Genomic DNA, 20,834 nt, shown 5'->3' with positions numbered 1-20,834 from the left:
ATGCGTGTAAAACTCATAGCAGAAGCTCCTACATTTTAAGCCAATTTTCTTTCATAATTTACCGTTGCTCTTTTTATTATTTTTTTAGTAGCCCTTTGTTGATCTTTAAAAGTTTCCCAATCTTCCAGCGTGCCACTGACCTTTGCAATTTGGTATGCCTTAGTTTTTGCCTTTATGTTATCTTTAACTTCCTTGCGTACCATGGATGCTTTTTTCCCCCTCTTACCATCTTTTTTCCTCTTTGGAATATATTTTACTTGGGAATAATTGCATATCTCCTTAAATATCTGCCACTGTTCATCAACTGTCCTACCTTGTAGACTTCCTGCCCAGTCCACTAGGGCCAAATCTGCCCTCATGCCTACGTGGTTACCTTTGTTTAACTCCAGAACACTAGTGTGGGACTCAAGTTTCTCGCTCTCAAACTGAACTTGAAATTCTAGCATGCTATGATCACTCTTCCCTAGAGGACTCTTTACTATGAGATCATTAATTAATCCCATCTCATTACACAAAACCAAATCCAGAATAGCCTGCTCCCTGGTTGGTTCCACAACATATTGCTCCAAGAAACAATCTCTAATACACTCTATGGACTCTCCCTCGAGGCTAGCCTTGCCAATTTGATTAGTCCAGTCTATATACATATTAAAATCACCCATGTTAGTGAACCTGACGAGTTTTTACGACAATCAACAATGGTTTCATAGTCATCATTAGACCAGCTTTTAATTCCAGCTTTATTAATTGACCAGTTGGTCAATAAATCCAACTGGTGTGCTAATTTTATAACCTATTGCCTGTACACCCCTTCTACCCTTCTCATGACTCAAATCACACCCTATAGGGTTGACTCTAAATTGACTGAGCAAGTCGCTCAGTTGTGAAAGTGATTCTATTTTCGTGGAGGGGGAAACTTGGGAACAGGCAATAAATGTAGTCTTTCCAACATTGTCCAATTCTCTCAAGAAAAACAGAGACAGAAAAACAGCCATGCAATCTACCAAACTCTTCAACTTGTGTGTAAGAAAGTATACCACAAATATAAATAACACTGCCCCAGAATTGTACAGAAATCTTCAGATAGAGTCATTTAATGCAACATCAAACATTACTGCAGTTTATTGCACCTCTAGGCCACTGAACCTTATACAAGCCAGAACTCTATTCCCTTTGAGCATATACATTGAGGTAATTTGCTAATTACATTTCCACAAGTAAAGCAATAACATAAAGCATGCCGTGTCTGAAACACAGAGCAGTCTCAATATAACAGCGGGAAATTTTAAGCCATGAAAATTGACTTTTGTTACCTGACGAGTGGAAAAGCATCCCAAGGAATACTGAGGGACTCTTAAAATCCTATCACAGCAGAACGAGAACAAAACTTTATAATCAACAGGTCAATGAAAACTCGACATCCTAATGCAAAACTCACAAAGCACAGATACTAAAATCAAGCACATCTCACCAAATGTTTATTTTCTCAACTCCCATCTTTAAAATATTTTTATGTCCTTTTCTAATTGGAACAAGAGATACTGTGACAACAAGACTCATACATATAGAATATTGAGTTCAACAATTTTAGATCATGAACTCTCTCCTCCATCCCCATCCCCTTTCCAATTTTCCCCCTCCTTTTTGTTTTTTCCAATAATTTATATAGATTTTTCTTTTCCCACCTACTTCCATTATTTTTAAGTGTATTTCCATCCATTGTTTTAGCTCTACCTTTTAGCCTATTTCGATCCCTTCCCCCCACCTCACCCCCGCTAGGGCTATCTGTACCTTGCTCGTCCTGCTTCCCTTAATTAGCACATTCCTTTAGATAATATCACCACCTTCAACACCTCTTTGTCCTTTTGTCTGCGACATCTTTTGGTTATCTCCACCTATCACTGGCCCTCTATCCAGCTCTTCTTGTCCCATCCCTCCCCCCTTAAACCAACTTATATTTCACCTCTTTTCTATTTTTACTTAGTTCTGTTGAAGGGTCATTCGCACTCGAAACGTTAACTGTGCTCCTCTCCACAGATGCTGCCAGACCTGCTGAGTTTTTCCAGGTATTTTTGTTTTTGTCATACATAGTTAACCCCAATATACCATCTCTCTCAATCCTTCCACTGCTTACTCTTGCATAATGTTTACTGCAACTTGTCTGGGATTTCTGGTTTGAAAGACTTAGTATGCCAGGTGCTGTGGTACAGACCATAACGTCCTTCTAAAAAAACAGCAGGTATTCATCCATAGAAACAGGCCATTCAACTGGCCAGTCCACGCCTGAACTTATGCTCCACTTGAGCCATGTAGTGCCTTTGACATAGCAAAATGATTCAAGGAACCCAGGAACATTACAAAATAAAATTTGACACCGACTCAGTGATATTAGGGCCAATGGCCAAAATCTTGGTCAGAAGTAGGTTTGAGGAGCATCTTAAAAGGAGAAAAGAGAGGTAGAGAAATTTAGGGAGAGAATTCCAGAGCTGAGAGCCAAGGCAACTTAAGGCATGGCCGCCAATGGCGATTTAATTAAAATAAAGGATACTCATGAGACCAGAGCTGGAGGATAGCAGGGATCTGAGAGTTGTAGGGCTGGAGGAAGTTACAGAGAAATGGGAGAGGGCCTAAAGTGTTTTCAGAACAAGCATGAGAATTTTAACATGGCATTGTCAGTCCAGGGGTCCTTGTAAGTTAGCTAGCACAAGAGTAAATGGGTGAATGGGAATTGGTGAGAGTTGGACAGCAGAGCTTGAGATGACCTTAAATTTATGAAAAGTAGAATGGGGTGGGGGCAGCCAGGAGTAAGAGGGAACAGTCAAGTCTAGAGATGTAAAAATCAAGAAAAATTCACTTCAAACTTATAACTCCTCTGGAGACTCAGTGGGTAAGGGATTGAACTGGTATCGTGCTAAGTCAAGCAGACCAGAAGGCCCCAGGTTTGCTCACCTATTTATACCAAGTTTGCAAATTTCAACGAGGGCAGGCGGCTTTCAACACCTTCAAAATCTAACTAGATTTACAATCTGTCCAGCTCAAAATCTAAACAAAAACCAGGCTACTAGTGCCTGGCAGCGCATGTAGTACCTCAAATGCTGATTAGATGGATGAGTTATACCTTTGAGATTTTCTGAAAAAAGGGCTTCAATAGATCTTCAAAAGGTGTTGATCGAAAAGAAATGCCACCAGATTTTTATTTGAAGTTCAGTCGGACTGAGTAAATTGGTCAGAGATGCAGCTTAAATCAGAAATTGATTCACACTTGACCTAAAATGTCCCCAGTCCCTGATCCTGGATTTATTCCACAACTCTATGCTCATTACACATTCAGGTCTTCCCCAAATACCATCTCACATTCCCTGGTGTCAGCTGCTTCTGCAATTCAACCCACACCCCTTGCATGCCACTCATAATGTCAATAGCATAGCTCAGGGGTGTAACAATAGCCTTTCAATCTAGCTGATATCCAAGTGCCACAGCAAACTTTTCAATAGTGAACCAAGTAACTTCTAAGATGAGGTCACATAAAAATCATTAAGCTGATTTATTTCACAATCACTGAACACAAAGAGCAACAATAATGATCCATTCAGTTAATTTAATTTGTACAACTTGCCCTCACATAATACTAAATAATGAGCGCGCTAAGCTTTCCCATATGAGCGAGGTGCTATTTTCACCCAAACTTGTCTGGGCTTTGTTCTGGCTTCATGTCTCTCCCAGGAGATCATATAGTTTTCTTTTGGGTGGGGTAGTGAGTGTATGTCTTGTTATCACAATTGTGTGGAGCAGGCTGAATGGACTAGAGGGTCTTATCCTGTCCATCACTGTATATTTGACTTTATGAAATTAACACCCAACACTCCTGCAATCTTCTGAGTTTGACAAAAGCTCACCCTCATAGCTTTTTGTTGTAAGGCAATGACCATCAGCAAGTATTTTCGCCGCTGGTTTTTTATCACCAAGTTGACAGTCACAAGGATGCGTTGGCAGACACCCGCTATCAAGTGCCTCAGGCCAGAGACTTCTCCATTCACTGATTGCTGAGCCAGGCTTATGCATTTCTTATTGCAACAGTCTTTGGGGAAAGAAACTTCAATGTATAACCTACCCCTTTGGTCATCTGATCCAATATCTCCTTATGCGGCTCATAAGTGTCATACTTTGCTTTATAATATTCCTGTGAAACATCTTGGGATGTTTTACGTTAAAGGTGCTTATAGGGCAATAATTATTACCTACCTTTTGACTTGGTGCTTTCCCCACTACCCACCCAGAAGAGTCATATGAACTTGAAACGTTAACTCTGTTTCTCTCTCCACAGATGCTGCCAGGCCTGCTGAGTTTTAGCAGCATTTTCTGTTCTAATTTTGCATGAATACTTTGTTTAAAATCTCCAGTACTTTAAAACAGCTAATTTCTCAAATCCTGTGTGTGAAAAATGGTTTAAAAATTCCTTAAACAAGGTAGTTCTGAATGGTAAAGATGGCTCCCCGATTTCTTAAACCAATGTGTTGACAAATCCTGTATTCTACAGATGAGACCCAGATCTAATGTCACTGCTATTTTTAAACCAAAATTCTTTACTAAATCCAAACCAATATTATTTAAAAGGTAAAAACTTTCTAACACAATAGTACTCCAAAGAGATTTCAGGGTCCATGTACACAGATCACTAGAATGTCATAGTCAGGTACAAAAAGTAATCAAAAAGTGATAATGGAATGTTAGCCTTTATGATGGCTAGAGGGGAGAAAATTTACACAGCTATTCAAAGGTCTGGTTAGATCACATCGAGATAACTGTGGGCACTGCAGTTAGAAAAGGAGCCCAGCGCAGATTTACCAGAACGTTACCAGGACTCCAAAGGCTAGCTTATGAGTAGAGGTTACATAAACCAGGCTTGTAGTCCCTGGAAAATAGAAAGTTAAGGGGTGATTTGGTTTAGGATTTTGGAAAAAAATCAATAGATACAGGAAAACATTTTCCCCTGGCGGGTAAGCCGAGGACAAGGGGACATAACCTTAAAATCAGATCCAGGCCATTCAGATGTTAGTATACGATTAATCACCTTAAAGGATAGTAGAAGTGTGGAACTCTCTCACAAAAATCAGTAGATGCTAGCATGATTAATCATTTTAAATTTGAGATCAATAGATTTTTGCTAGACAAGGGTACAAAAAGGATATGAAGCCAAGTCAAGTGGATGGAATTAAGATACAGATCAGCAATGATCTCACTGAAAGGTGGTTCAGGTGGGAACAGGTGGTTCTCATGATCTCTATGTTGTGTTCCCTATAAGCTATTAGAATGGTTCAAATAGAACGAACAGCATCACAAAGCTTTTCATTACTAAAGCAGATTGGACTCAAAAGGGAGATGACATAAGTGGCCAAGTGTCTGAAGGATGCTTCTGAACCTGCAGCAAAGACCAGTAGCATTTTCATTGATTTGTAATCTGTTTCCGGCATAGTTTGGCTGGCCAGATTTTGGCATAAAGTCACAAAAGCCATTGCTATTTTGGCAAACATTAAATGTCTCCAGGGAAGCAGGGCAGAAAATTGGCCAAAGAGAGACAAAATCTCAAACTCACTTTGAGATTCATTATGAATAATGTACATTCAACTTTGGCTTAAATCTCATCTATGTGTCAGTATTACGTAAAGCTGCTCATTCACTTACCATCATCTGATCACAAAATTTGTCATTAAAGGAATTTGGAAAAAGTCTTGTAACAGAGGTCAAACGATTCACAACATTTAAAGTCAGGCTGCGATAATCACCCAACATCATCAGGAGTGGTCGCATGTGTGTGTGGATTTGATCTACTTCAATTGTAGCTCCCTCCAAAAACTAAAAAAAGAAATATAAAAAGAAACTTCAAGCAATCAAAAACATTAAGATTTAGGACAATTTGTAATTAACGCCTATAAAACTTAGTTAAAAAAAAATTGTCATATATGGTGTTGCATTATAAACAAGACACACAAGGTGCTTGTGTACTTTTATTGGATAACGAACATTCAGGTTTATCAATCTTCATTAAAGTCTGCTATTGCTATCTAGAGGTAGAAGAATGTACCACAGCAACCATTCAAAAATAAAAATGGATTTACCATCTTATTGTTGTAATTGCTCTGTGAAAGAGGATCAGACTCATGTTATGACCAACACATTTCAGAGTTACGAGGGCCTGCTAAGGGATTCATGCAAGAGGCTTCAAGACCATAGTAGGCAGAGGTTCCGAGAGCAACAAACTACAAGAGATTTAGAGTGGTTTGTGCTCACCTCAGCTCCAAGACTGCTCAAAGCCTTGAACCATGCTGATCAAATTAAGGTATTACTTCCAGAATAGCTTGTATATGAATGTTCAAAAATGAAACACATTATCCAGTTCTAGTGTAAAATGACAGTCATAGCAATATCAATTACTGAACGTGTGAAAGGTTCATTTATGCTAGTAGCCCAACTTTTCACTAATATTCCACAAAAGGAAAGCCATTTTCTGAAAAATAATGCATTTCCTTTCATGAATTACAAAGTACAGTCCACTCAAACTCAGATTTGACTTAAAATTCTAATAAATCTAACTTTTCTCGCACCAAATTCCCACTTTGCTATGTTATTTACCTTGTTTCATTCAAGTCATTGAATAATGCAAAGAAATTGCATTAAAAGTGAATGAATTATCAGGCATTATACAACTGGCAGAGGACTACATGTTAGGTAGGGGCCTGCAATTGTCTGGTGTCCCTTCAAAACTACGGTTATTTCTATACTGTGTATTAATATAACTAACTTGTATTTGGGGGAAAAAATTAATAGTTAATTAGGACAATGAGTTCAGCCTGCATCACTATTTTGTCCAATGAGAAAACAACAAATTTGAATTTTTTAAAACTATTTTAATCACTGGCATTGTACAAGTGTCACATGCGAAGATGGATGTTATTATTTTAATATTTTGGGAATATGGTGAAACTCTGCAAAGAAGGCTGGTGTGTGGGTATGAGTCTGTGTGCACGTCCATGATTAATTAAACTGAGAGGAGGTTAGTAAAGGCAGCTTGCCTGTGGGAACTGAGAGATGAAAAGTAAAAGGTGCTAGATGCAAGCATTATAACAAGAGGTGAAGTTGGATGTATGAGTAAATAGGTTGGGTTTTAAAATTTGCCTTAGGTGATTGGTAGGGGCTTGCCTTTTCAGCTGTTAAATTTCAAAGGGGAGTTTAGAAGTGACATGGGACTTTTACAATTTACAAAAGGTTTCATAAGTAAACAAGGGAAGGTTATTAAATTTTATTTGACCTGAAAGTGGAGGTAATAGGAAAACACGAAAGATTTTTATATTTTGGAAAAGTTGAGTTCAAAGAGGTGCTTAGGACAATGGAATCTAAGATGAAAGGGGGAAAGAATATTTATGGAAAGATACTGAGCTGAGTTGTGTGGCTATGTGGGGTAGATGTCCTGAGATCAGATCTGTACTGGGAGAAGGTGAGAGAGTTGTGAATTTGAAGCAGCAGAGTTTTCAAGGTAGAGACGCCTTTGCTTTCAGAAAGCGGTCTGTTTCTGAACCTTTCTTCTGAATTCCATGACGGAATGGGAGACAGTGAGAAGTCATGTGATATACCTTAACTAAAGTGACAGCAGTTTGCCTTGGGTAATATTACTGGATTTTTATTGTTAAAAATCTAAGGAAGGTGTTGTCAAGTAGTTTACTTGTGTGCTCTAACCAAGTGAGCTTTTTTGGGACGTTTTGTAGGATTGTTTCAATTGTGTAATTTTAATCTTATGTGTTTAAGATTTTTTTCATTCTTGTTAAAACATTTTTAAATCCTAAAGGTGTTACTGGAGTTCTATGCTTCTGGGGTCAGTAACTTTTCCTCCTCATTTTCAAAAGACACAAAAAAAATGGTATGGTTACAATCAGCAAGACAGGTTTCTCTCTGGAATCTGGCATGCTCAGCAAACAACATCGGCTGCAATTGTAACACACGGTATTGTGACATGCTGGTAAATATTAATAGAGCAATCATCATTTCAGTTTGGATTCCTTTCAACATGTGTCTGAATACCAACTCCAGAATTGCACTACTACAACACAACTGACCTTCCTCATGCAGGCCTCTCCCGCCTCCTGTAGTTCATTATTTGTTGAGTTCAGCGCCTTGAAGAGCGCGGCAATGATTTTTTCTCGTGACTGAGGCAGGTAATTGCAAGCAGCTAGGGCATCTATTCAAGAAAAAGCAAAGGTGCACAATTTTACTCTCCACACAAACCAACAGAACAACAAAGGCTAGTGAACAACTTCCTCAAGATGTGAATTAGCATGCATAATTATATTAAAAATTGTCAGTTTATACATGGGAAGGAAAAACTAATTCAATTACATACACCACTCAAGATAGTAAATTGTGTGCGGAGATGCTTATATTAAAAAAACATGACGGAAATGCTAGCTTAAAAACATTGATAATTCTGTATTTCCTCGGGGGTTGAAAATTAATGGGTTCTCTAGTGAGGTATTGAAAGATTATTAAAGGATTTGAAAGGGTAGATTGAGAGAAATTAATTTCCTCTGGTGGGGAGAATCCAGAGCTTGGGGGCATAACCTTAAAATTAGAGCCAGGCCTCTCAGGGGTGATGTTAGGAAGCACTTCTTCACACAAAGGATAGTGGAGATCTGGAGCTCCCCTCCCTCAGAAAGCTGGTGAGGCTGGAGAGGTCAAGTGAAAATTTCAAAATTGAGATCTTGAAGTGATTTCCAAGGTTCAAGCAGCTGTAGGGTAACCTCTTGTTCCTCCATTCTATAATTGTACATGCTAATGTGCAATTAGTATGAGAAGAAAGCATGAACTATAGAAAAAATGGGGAAGGCTTAAATCAAGCACTATTCTCCTTTTCAATGTATCGAAGCAGTCGTGTCCCAACACAGCAAGCGTTAATGCTTCATTTTTATTTATTTTTTTAATCTATGCTGCGGGATACATTAAGAACATAAACGTCTTGTTGAAAATATAATGCTGACTGCTGTGGGTTCTAATCCCCTGTATATTTTTTTATTTTAAACTAAACTTGTAATGCGCACTTTAAAGCAGGTCATTAGCTTAATGCTCCCTGACCTGCTACAACGTGCTCCATCGGGCCTGTAAAATTTTTATGGGCTTCTAGATTTACCGATTTTCCAGCCCTGAGTTTTCTAGTCATGTTAAAGCAGGCTGTAGTACTGTGTTGGACAGGAGGGATTCTAAATGCTATTAATTTCCACAGGTGGTTTCTGCATTAGTCATTACTTTTTTTTTAAAAACACATCTCCATCAGCTTTCTCGGAGCCCCTGCACACATCCCAACCTCCACGGCTTTACCCATCCCCCCACATCAAGCCACATTTTTAAAAATTAATTCATGGGATGTGGGTGTCACTGGCTAGGACAGCATTTATTGTCTAAAGGACATTAGTGAACCAGATGGGTTTTTACAACAATCGACAATGGTTTCATGGTCATCATTAGGCTTATAATTCCAGATTGTTATTGAATTCAAATTCTATCATCTGCCATATCGCAATTCGATCCCGGGTCCCCAGAGCATTACCCTGGGTCTCTGGATTACTATTCCAGCGACAACAATACCACTACACCATTGCCTCCCCATTTACCAGCACCTGAACAGGTTGCTCCCAAATCTTATACTGCTGCCGCTATTTTGCCAATAGCCATTAATGTGCATGCAAGGGTAGCCCAGGGGAGGATCCACATAATCCTCCTCTGACCTGCATCTCTCTTCTCCAGTGTTGGCCCTCAAGTTTGTGTAGCCATAACGTCAATTATTAGCATTACATGTTTATGCTACCATACAGACCAGCCTTGCTACATCTTTTCAAACCCCATCCATGAACAAAATACTATTAACCATACATAAATTTCCTCTTAAAGCAACACCAAAATGAACTGGCATTTTAACAGTCCTCGAGTTGTCTTTTAATATGTTGCAAAGTAGTTCCAAATTGAATGAGGGTTTGGGTAAAAATAACTGCTGGACATTTTAAGACAGTCTTTCTGCTTTTTTGTTACCATAGTTCACTTACTCAGGGCAGCAATGCGTAAAGGCACAAGTGAAGGCAGGCTTTTGTAGCATGGTAGTTTCATAAGTGCAACATCTTCTGCCTCGCACAGATTTAGCAACTGTAACAAGATAAAAGCATGCAACAGGTTGAACACCGCTTGCTAAATAGAAGTATTCAACTAATAGACATTTGTTACTGATGACAGCTTTCCGTCTGTGCAAATACTTTCAGTGCATAAATCATTTTGCAAACACATCTTGAAAACTTGCTTCTATTTTTAAACAAAACCCCTGCACTTAATTTATCGTTTGTCATTAGTGGTCAGGGACTGGAACTTGAATTGTTTCAAAAATGCCTGCAGTGCAGTGGTAAAATCATGAAAAAATGCTGCAAACCTAAATGGAACTTGCAGTGAAGTTAACAATGATAATCAAGTTGAGATCAATTCAGTTACAGGTCTAAATCATTCACCATCTCAAGACATCCCAAAGTCCTTCACAAACACAGGGGTGTTTTCGCTGTTGTAATGTAGAAAACATGGCAGCCAATTTGCACTCAGCAAGTTCCCACAAACAGCAATGATATAATCTGTTTTAATTGGGCGTGAGATAAATATCGGCAGGGTTCTACGGTTCTTCAAATAATGCCACAGAATCTTTTACAACCATCTGGGAGGGCAGGCAGAGCCTCGTTTTAATGCCTCATCGAAAAGGTGGCATTTCTGACAGTGCAGTATTCCCTCAGTATTGCCCAGAGGCTTTTCCCAATGTGAAAGCAAGCATCTTTGAGTTCTGTGGCAGCTATCCAGCCTCCTGAATGATTTGCGGAAATATTAACACCCTAATATTGTGACTGGAATTGTCCAAGATACACAAACCTGAAGCAAATGACTCTCTCTAGCCACTGAAAGCTATCTACATAAATGGCCTTGAAACTAAAATGCTTCGGTTGACAAAATAGATAGCAAGTCTGAACTTTAATTAAAAACTCCAGAAGCTGAATCTTCAGCCAAAATAACTGGATTTTCTTTTTTGATGAATTAATGACTTGTTGGACAGATTGTCCCATTTAATCACTACAGTTGTAGCAATTTTAGAGAAACCATATTGCTCAACGTGAACGGCCATAGAAAAGCTCACAGCGGAAAGCAGAGAATGATAGAGAATAGCTGAGAAAGTACAGATATCCAGCCCTTACCTCTGTATAAAATACTTTGTGCTCCACTACATTGAGATCCATGGTGAACAGCCTGGGCTGTAGAGTGGTGCAAAAAGTATTTCCTTCCATCAATCCGATCTGAGCATTTGCTGGTTGATGTCGTAGTAAATGCTTTTTCGGTGGAACCATGTCTTGTAGGACCTGACAGCACAGGGAAGAATCCATGATCAAATTAGCATTCTGCACTTAGATCAGTACTGTACCAATGACACTTCTCAATACAAATTGCATAAACTGAAGGTCTCAAGCTCATCCCAAATGCAAACAACATTAGGGAACTCTCAATTTCCACAGTTCTGTCAATTCATCTCTAAAATAAAAAAGCTTATTATCCACTTCATTGTTTCACACTTGGAATTGAAGAACTACACGCATATTGCTGAGGTCACCAGGTTATCCATGGTAAAATCCAGGCTAAAAATTCTAGTGCCAGAGTCAACTTTTAAGATGGTGGTGTGACAATGTCAAGGCAGCATTACATTAAGGTTAAAAGCAAAAAACTGCGGATGCTGGAAATCCAAAACAAAAACAAAAATACCTGGAAAAACTCAGCAGGTCTGACAGCATCTGCGGAGAGGAACACAGTTAACGTTTCGAGTCCGTATGACTCTTCAACAGAACTAAGGAAAAACATTACATTAAGGTTCCTCTCTGAACCTATCTGTTTACCAAAGGAGACAACATAATGTATCTTCAACATGATAACACATCCAGACAGAAAATTTCTGTTCATCCCCAAAGATCACAGTTAATTGTTTAAGGATCACTCATGTAGAAAAATTCTCCCTTTGAAGAACAATGATAATCCCAATAAGATAGTCATCCTATTTTCTTCATTATTAGATCTTCCTGACAAGTTAGGTTTATGCCCTTGAACCCCCGCCATCCTGTCCTAGCAAGTTCATGTGTGTTATAGTGGGTGGGGTTTCTCATCTATTCATGGTTACATTTGCCCTAAAAGCCACCCTGATCTACAAGTGACTTTCTCTTCATTAATGGTCAAAGATTGAAAATCTCAAGTTATGAAGTACACCTCCAGTTAGGTGAAATAATGCACTATTTATACGGCACCTCTTTGTGGGGCTCCATGATTTCTGTTACACTTTTCCCCGTTACTTGGGCAAGCACTTGCAAAGAATGCATGGCCTGCTTCCGCACAGTGGAGTTCGGCGAGGTCACTTCCCGCACCAAGTCATGGGTCACGTGATGAAATGACTTTTCCTGAGCTGAGAGCAGCTCTTCAGACTTCTCTTCATCCTTCAAGGGTGTTGCACAGCGAACTAGTAACTGTTCTAAGGTGGTCTTGGCCATTGCAACTGCTCCATTGGAAACCTGCATAGAAGTACATTTTGTTTAATAATACTGCGAACTGCCTTTGGATGCTTTACTATGTTAAAGGCATTAACTGGCCATTAAGTCATATCCCTTCACGCCCTTGCAGCCAAAGCACAAGTTTTACTCAGGTGGATTTTCCCATTTCCATGTGACCAGAAATCTCTTTCACTCAGCACAACTTAATATTTTATATTTGACAAAGTAGCAAGTCTCCTCATCCCTTCTCAGAGAATCAGCAGTATTTAGTCTTAGTACATCAAATATATTTTTTACTCCTTGTTGATATGGACATTGCTGCTCAGCAGGTGCAAAGAACACCACCAAGAAATGTCTATGCATACAGGTAGCATCGAGCAATCTGGATCAGGCAGAGCCAAGAGGTTACTACAGTTCTGCCTCTACATTACTCTAGTAATGCATCCCCCTCCGTTTCTCTAGTGGTGCTAAGTATTTTTGTGTATGCTGTCACCGGTTAAAAATTCACATTTTCCCTTGAATGGACAGCTGTCAAATTCTGAACAGCCACAGTGTGGCAATTATTACAATTAGAGTGTTATTTTACTACATAATAGCACTACAGTATACTCATCAGTTCATCTCACTCAAGTCATAAGCACATAATTGACAAAAATATAATCAAACAAGGCAACCAGACACATTTCATTTGAAACAATGGGGCATATTTCATAAATCAGCCCTCCTCATGAAGGGCTTTATGCATTGAAAGTGCAGATCAGCAATTAGGTCATCCAGGTCAGTTGTCATTGTTCTGTGGCCAATGATTTTAAATGGATGCACTATTGTGCAGTTGACCCCAAATTCTTCATATGCTGCCTTTGCAAAAGAACAAAAAAGGTTGACCACACTCACTTGTTTAAAAATCTAGTTTCAAACCATATCCAATTCAGCTGCAGAAGTTTAACACTAGCATGAGCTGGTTAGAAATACTGCCTTTTGTCATGTAAAATGCCATAAACTTCATGTATCCCACACCCACATAAGAAAAGCATATACCTCGCCAGTCAAATCCATCATGACGAAAAGGAGAGCCTTCAGAAAGGTTTGCTGATTCTGTAGGACCCAGATCAAAGGAAGGCGTTCCATCAAGAACTTAATGGACACGACACCTCCGAGTTTAGCATACCAAGCTTGTTCATAACAGCAGGCGCAAAGACGCTCCACAATGTAAGAAAATAATGGTAACAGGCATGCCTAGCAGAATTTTAAAAAATGGTTACTCATTTGACAACGTCCAATACACCAGAAATTCTACTGATATATTTACTAACTTGAACAGGATGTGACATCTATCAGATTTTTGGATGAGAAATCCCATCTGTCTTTTCAGGTGGACATCAAAAAAACCCCAGGGCGCTATTTTGAAGAACTCCAACACCCCTCCCCACACAGTATTCTGGTCAGTAGTTGTCCCCCCAATCAGCACCACTAAAAACAGATCAACAGGCCATTATCACAATCTATTAGTGGGAGCTTATTGTGCACAAAGTGGCTGCCACATTTCATCTATTACAAGTGAATGCACTTCAAAGTACACTGTTGGCTGTGAAGCGCTTTGGGACATTGAAGTTGTGAAAGGTGCTATATGAATGCAAGTTCTGCTTTCTATTTTGGGATCTTTGCTACAAGATTGTAAATTAAAGATGGCTATGCTTTTGTGACAAAATCCAACATGTGTCTCATTAGAAATTCAAGTACCTACCCGTTCCTTTGAGCCTAGGATTATGCTTGCTACATCAAAGATAACAGCCAGAGCCACCTCGCCTATTTTGCAGAGTTCCTTTTCCTCATAAGCCATGCAGATGGCTATAGCATCAATAAGAACAAGCGGGTCCATTCCTTTTGATCCATTTTCTTCACTGTGGAACATGGCTGTGCTTGGCTGACTGCCTACTTGGTAACACTGGAGCAAGAATGGGCCTAGGGAAACACCATGAAAGATTCCTTAATTATACCGCATGCCAAATAAAAATCAGAACTACAGGCCAAAAATAAAAGATAGCTTCAATAATTTATATATTAGTGCAGGCAAAAACGCAGGAACTGCTAAATTAAATTCACTGAATGAAAATGCTGCAAGGCTAAGGGAGGCAGCATGTTGTAAAAAGTTACAAGTTAGACCACAGCACCCAACCACTGGGCAATAAGCTCCTCTCATGAAAGTATTTTCTAAAGCTAGGCAAATTATCCGATCATTTCTCTCAATGCTGTTTGTGGAAGCTTGCTGAGTGCAAACTGGCTGCTGTGTTTCCAACATTACAACAGTGATAACATTTCAAAATACTTCATTCACTGTAAAATGCTATGGGGTGGCCCAAAGTCATGAAAGGCATTAAGTAGTTTTCTTTTCTTAGTTGAATATGGTAGCTAATTTGTTTGAAATAGCTGTACATGTTATCATGTTGAAAAAAGAAAATATCGTTACTACAGAACAACAGAAATGTTATAAAAAACATGTTCTTTTTAAAATATAGGTAGATGCAGAAAAGGATATTTCTTATAATACAACCTTGTGATCAGAGCTCCAATGGGTTGACTTAATGCCTCAGGTAGACCCAATAATGCATTTTTACGTTTTGAATTATGATAGGAATTTCACACTTGTGAACTAAACCAGAGTAATATCCTCCTTTCAGTTCTTATTTTCTTATTACAACTTCCAAAAATGTCAAAGCCCCCAGTTCAATCTCACCCATGCAGAAGGTGACATTTACTCACCACACTGTTGAGCTACTGCCACCATGGTATAGTGACGGATTAAGCTGGCCACAAAAGGCAGAGCACTAGGCCGTAAATCTTTAATGACAGCTGACATAAACGCGCCTGTCAAAGCCTGTTCGAATGTTTTACGAGCGGGTGTGTCCTGTGCTTTGTAACGGTGCGATATAATTACACTGGGTATCGCCTTCTCTGTGAAGCTGCGAGACAAAATGAAATTAATTCGAGAAAACCACTCACCGCATTATTAACAAGTCAACCATGAAAATCTCACAGCGAGTATAAGAGTTTCTTTTACATTTTGATAGAGCTGACCCAATTCAATTACTCTATTTTAATACTGTCAGCAACTGACCACAAATAAGATGGATGGTTCAATTTCATCACAGCTTTTTAGGGCCAGCTGCTGCAAATAAGGCAAATGTGCTCTGAATGGTACAAGCGCTGACAACCAAATGTGATTATTGAGTGACGTTTCAATATTTACAGTACGCTGTGCTCAAGTCATTTCATTTGTTTTTGAAAGGCTGAAATATTAATCAATTTGGCAGACAAAAAGAGCTATTATGCCAAGATTGAGAAATGCTTATGCTGCTGCCCTTATCACTAGATAGATTCCAGCATGGCTTTTACTGAGAGAAGTTTTCCTCTTGCCAGTTTTACCCCCTTCTCTGAAGAGCTTTGGTGTGGCTCAGTAGACAATTGATGCCCTCCTTATCTCAATCGAGTGTCTATAGATCACAGGAAACATTTGATATCAAGCGCTGGTTAGTTATTCACCTAGAGATGACCTTGCGGCTGAGCCAATACCCTGCCCTCACCTCACACCTGCACACACTTCCAATAGGGAACCTCCAGTTAGCCAACAGAAGCAACAGAACCCAAGTGTTTCCTTTCCTAAAATAAGGGTGCCAAGGCCATTTGTAGTGTCCTATCCTCTTCCTTGTGAAGTCAGCATAGCCCATGGATCATGCCCAAGGCTCTGTATGGCTCAGTTGCTTGTTGGTTAACTTGTTAAGTAATGGAGGCTGCTTCTGAAACCAAATTAGTCTAACATTCTTACAACAAAAGGTGTTTACTCTTTTTTTCATTTGAGCAGTTAACATTAAAAACATCACAGCACCCTGGGATTGCTAAACTATAAGGCAAATTTTTTAAATTTCCAATCAACAATCTGACAAATAAAGATTTGCATTCTAACATGTAACCAAATCCTTTTTGGAAAGGGGTTACAAAAGCTCTATTTATGTGTCTCCTCCTATAGAAATTTATATTGAAGCTGAACTTTATCCTGGTACTTCAATAATTCAATAACCATCGCCCCAACCAAAACTGGCCCCAGTATGTACAATGCGCAGTTTGGACACCCCAAAATGATGTGTGAAGACTTAAGACCCAGCGCTCCACGGCTGAGTAACTGTGTTCTATCACAACTGAAACAATTTCTGCTCCTTCCCTTTTGGAAAATCCTATAAGTTCCGCTTACTGTGAAGGAAGCATTTCACTGTTTACTCAAGACAAATGCTTAGCACTGGAGTGGTAAAATGCCAACCTCCATCACACAGTGTTCCCCAAGTCATCACAAAACATTCTAGCATGCAATAACATTCAGTAACTAAATGATAGCTGCAAGTATCCCAATAGTGAGAGGGTTGCTGGAATAGTAAAGCTACTGTAATAATTAAATTTAATTTTCTGGCAGAAGGCCAATAGATATATTATTTCACAGTTTTGCCTGGAATATGCTGTTCATTGAACATGCCCAAAATGCAAAAAGCATGAGGGGTGATAAGCATGTTCCTAAATCAGTTGTAATTATGCTCATCATTTACCTTGGAACAAGTGGTAGTGGAAACTTACAGTGCAAACCATACCAAAAAATGAAAAAGAACTCTCTTCAGTTAATCTGCACAGTGCATGCGCTGTCATTATATGCTGAATGAAACCAGAATTGTAATTGTTGATATTAATAGGAACAAGTTTTAAAGTGATTAATAATAACATAAGAAATAGGAGCAGTAGACGACCATACAGGCCTTTGAGCCTGCTCCACCATTCAGTACGATCAAGGTTCATCAATTGCTTCACTTTCCCACCCACTCCCCATATAAAATGCAGCTTTCAAACCTTTTTTTTTTAAGACTCTTGTGTAAAGATAAACTGTAGATTATGCATGTAGTGACCAGCTTTTGCACTCAATTATTAAACTGAATCTCTGCTGACCGTACTTTGGATGGGCAAGTAGTTGGTACAGTGAGTGTTTGTTGTCATCCAAGCTCATCATTGCCACCAAAAAGCATTTGATAACTTCCCAAGCCTGGCGGCGATAATATGGCTCTGTGTTGGCACTCTTCAGACAATCCAACGCGGTTTCAATTGCCTAAAATAAAAACCAAACAGCATTTGCACACAAAATCTAAACTGTTTAAAAGTTCTCTCTTGTGCCTCACTGAAAGTTCATAAAAATCTCTGTGGAATTCTAAGACATAAACAACACAGCTAATCCACATTCAAAACATGAAGCGCTGTTCATGCAATGGCACGCTGCCCCTGCATGCAATGACATTACAAGAGCAGGTATTCTTAGCAGATTGCCAAACTGGCACATTGCATCTACCATAAAGAGGCAGTAGTTTACTATTATGCTACTTACAGTAGACATATCAAGGAGTTTTTAAACTACAACTATTTTGGCACTCAGCTGGGACAAAAACCTGGAGCGCTATGTCTGGTTAATTAACACACATACTCTAATAGAATAAAATTCTCTCCTGAACAAACTTTCAACGGGATGTAAATTGAATCAGTCACATTCATGATAGCAATATATTCATCCTGCATCTATAGTTTTCCTTTCAAATATCCTTTTCACACAGGAGGAACACACAGTTGGTTTGTCTGATCTTTATAAAAAGTTTTACTGCCCCCAATATACTATAAAACTAGGCCTTTTGAAACGTGGGATAGCCATTTCAAAGAGGCCGATTCTATGATAATTACAAGAATGATTGTACTATGTACTATTTCTTTATTTTTAATGTAGAAAAACCCAATGCTTCTCCTGTGGTTAGTCGATTCATGGCAAGGGCAATGGCAGATCACTGCTTTGCTCCGGACACCAATTAAGACATGAAAGTATCTGAGATTTTTTTAAATTAATTCACGTGATGTGGACATTACTGGATAGGCCAGCATTTATTACCCATCCCTAATTGCCCTTGAGAAAGTGGTGGGGTAAGCTGCCTTCTTGAAATGCTGCAGTCCATGTACTGTAGGTACACCCGCAATGCTGTTAAGGAGTTCCAGGATTTTGACCCAGCAACAGTAAAGGAACGGTGATATATTTCCAAGTCAGGATGGTGAGTGGCTTTGAGGGGAACTTCCAGGTGGTGATGTTCCCATGTGTCTGCTGCCCTTGTCTTTCTAGATGGTAGCGGTCATAGGTTTGGAAGGTGCTCTCTAAGGAATATGAATTATCTTCTAAAACCATTACAAATGATAACCCACTTGGAAAAATACTGCTCGAACAAAATGATTCAGTCCTAAACAGTGTTCATTGTGCACCACGACACAACCTGATAAAATAAAATTCACATTTGCCAAAATGCAAGCATACATGCAGATGCCTCTTTCACCCTCGAATGTGTAGCCATTCTACACAAATAATGAATTTATCCATAAAACTTAACCCTAGAATGATTACTAATTCAAGCAAAGCCCTGTTCTTGTTAGTCAATTATTTAAAATGGAAATGATCTAATTAAATTGAACTGGAATAATATCCTTAACAGCAACATACGGCACTATACAAGTCATTCATCCTGTGACTGATAACTAAATAACATACAGCTGTCTGTAACCCACTCCCATTGTGGGATGAATCCCACCTCTAGCAGCTCACTGCTGAATATTTAGTTTACATTAAATAAACTAGTTCTTTAATGTACTTTGTTTTATAAAAAAAACAAAGTATTAGTGTTCTGCTCACCATGCCAGAGACACCTCCAATAACTCATTCCTGAGCTGTTCTATATAGAGACAAATCAGTATAAGCTCCAAATGGTGTTTTAGTCAAATGATTTTGCATAAGATTATTGTTACTTAAGACAGGCTGGATAGAGTGCTATGTCCAAAGATTTGACTGGATGCATAGAAAACACTGCCTGTAACCCAAGGCCTTTAAATGAAAACACAAAGAAAGATTTGCATTTTTACAGCACCTTCCATGACCTCAGGATGTCACAAGGTGTTTTCCAGTCAATGAAGTATTTATTGAAATGTAATCACTGTTGTAATTTAGAAAGCTCAGCAGCCAATTTGCACACAGCAAGCTCCCACAAACAGCAATGTGATAATTAACAGATCATCTATTTTTGAGATGTTGGTTGAGGAGTAAATATTGGCCAGGGTATCAAGGATAACTAACCTACTCTTCAAAATAATGTCATGAGGTCCTTTACGTCCATCTGAGAGGACAGACAGGGCATTAGTTTAACATCTCATCCAAAAGACGACAGTTCAACAGTGCAGCACTCCCACAGTACTGCACTGGAGTGCCAGCCTTGATTTTTGTGCTTGGTCCTGGTTTGGGACTTGAACCCAAACTGGGGCTCACAGACAAGTGTGCTACGCACTGACAGCACAAGAACTCGAAAACTCCAAGTATTATGCTGTTCCTCAATGTGACTTCAATGGAAAATTCACTTTGGAAGTCGCAAATGAGAAATTTCATAATGCAGCTGGCTGCAAACTGAAAACCAATTTGCCTATACATTAGACAGTTAATATGAAATCACTCATCTAAAGGGGCTTTTGCAGGAGACTATGCTACTGAAAGGTGAACAATTTGTCCAACAGGAAAATATTTTTCAACTGCCATTTCTAGAATCAGCCATAAGACCTAATCATCCACTTAAATGACAGCCCATCAAGATTTCTACACAGTCCAGTCTTATCTGCAGACCACTGAAGTGGGGCCTCATTAATGCAGTAAAAATGAAAAGTATTTTTAACCAAAAAAGCTCACTGTACCATGAAAATATCCCTTCAAACTATAAGTCTAGTTTAAGGCAGATAATTTATTTTTTTAAACACCACCAGAATATCACTAAATGAAAATGACTGCCTGCTAGCACCAATTCAATGTTTATGGACTAGGTTTTTCCATTTACAATTGTATTAAAATGGCATGGTTCAAACACGAAGTACAGATGTCTTTTTAAAATTCTGGTCATGAATGCCACATATTTTATTACAGCAATTTACAAGGAGCAGTACTTTCAATCACCCTCTTCAACTCATAAAACCTTGCCCATGGAATATGAAAAACAAAATTCTAAATCAGCTTTTCAAACTAAACAAGTATCACTGTTTAGAAAATGATTTTTCCTTGGCAGCGCTATTTAAATTTGTCAAATTAAATAATATGTATTGCAGTGTTGCAATATGATGGAGTCTGCGTATTTATTACCAGTTTGGGGT

The 20,834-nt window shown here is 38.9% G+C and overlaps 1 protein-coding gene across 4 annotated transcripts in view; it reads right to left on the bottom strand.

The window, feature by feature from the left end:
- Positions 1–20,834, bottom strand: part of trrap (transformation/transcription domain-associated protein) — a 212,335-nt gene that overhangs the window by 146,596 nt on the left and 44,905 nt on the right. For all 4 annotated transcript variants that reach the window (XM_078558868.1, XM_078558870.1, XM_078558869.1 and 1 more), the window contains 9 exons: positions 17,582–17,733; positions 15,354–15,553; positions 14,338–14,555; positions 13,632–13,829; positions 12,354–12,614; positions 11,262–11,423; positions 10,086–10,182; positions 8,109–8,230; positions 5,683–5,853 (listed from right to left, as the gene is read on the bottom strand). In XM_078558868.1, coding sequence (XP_078414994.1) covers positions 5,683–5,853; positions 8,109–8,230; positions 10,086–10,182; positions 11,262–11,423; positions 12,354–12,614; positions 13,632–13,829; positions 14,338–14,555; positions 15,354–15,553; positions 17,582–17,733 — 1,581 coding nt within the window. The remainder of the gene's footprint in view (positions 1–5,682; positions 5,854–8,108; positions 8,231–10,085; positions 10,183–11,261; positions 11,424–12,353; positions 12,615–13,631; positions 13,830–14,337; positions 14,556–15,353; positions 15,554–17,581; positions 17,734–20,834) is intronic.

This window comes from Cetorhinus maximus, chromosome 15 (assembly GCF_964194155.1).
Source record: "Cetorhinus maximus chromosome 15, sCetMax3.hap1.1, whole genome shotgun sequence".
NCBI lineage: Eukaryota > Metazoa > Chordata > Chondrichthyes > Lamniformes > Cetorhinidae > Cetorhinus > Cetorhinus maximus.
This window is presented reverse-complemented; position numbering and strand designations above follow the sequence as displayed.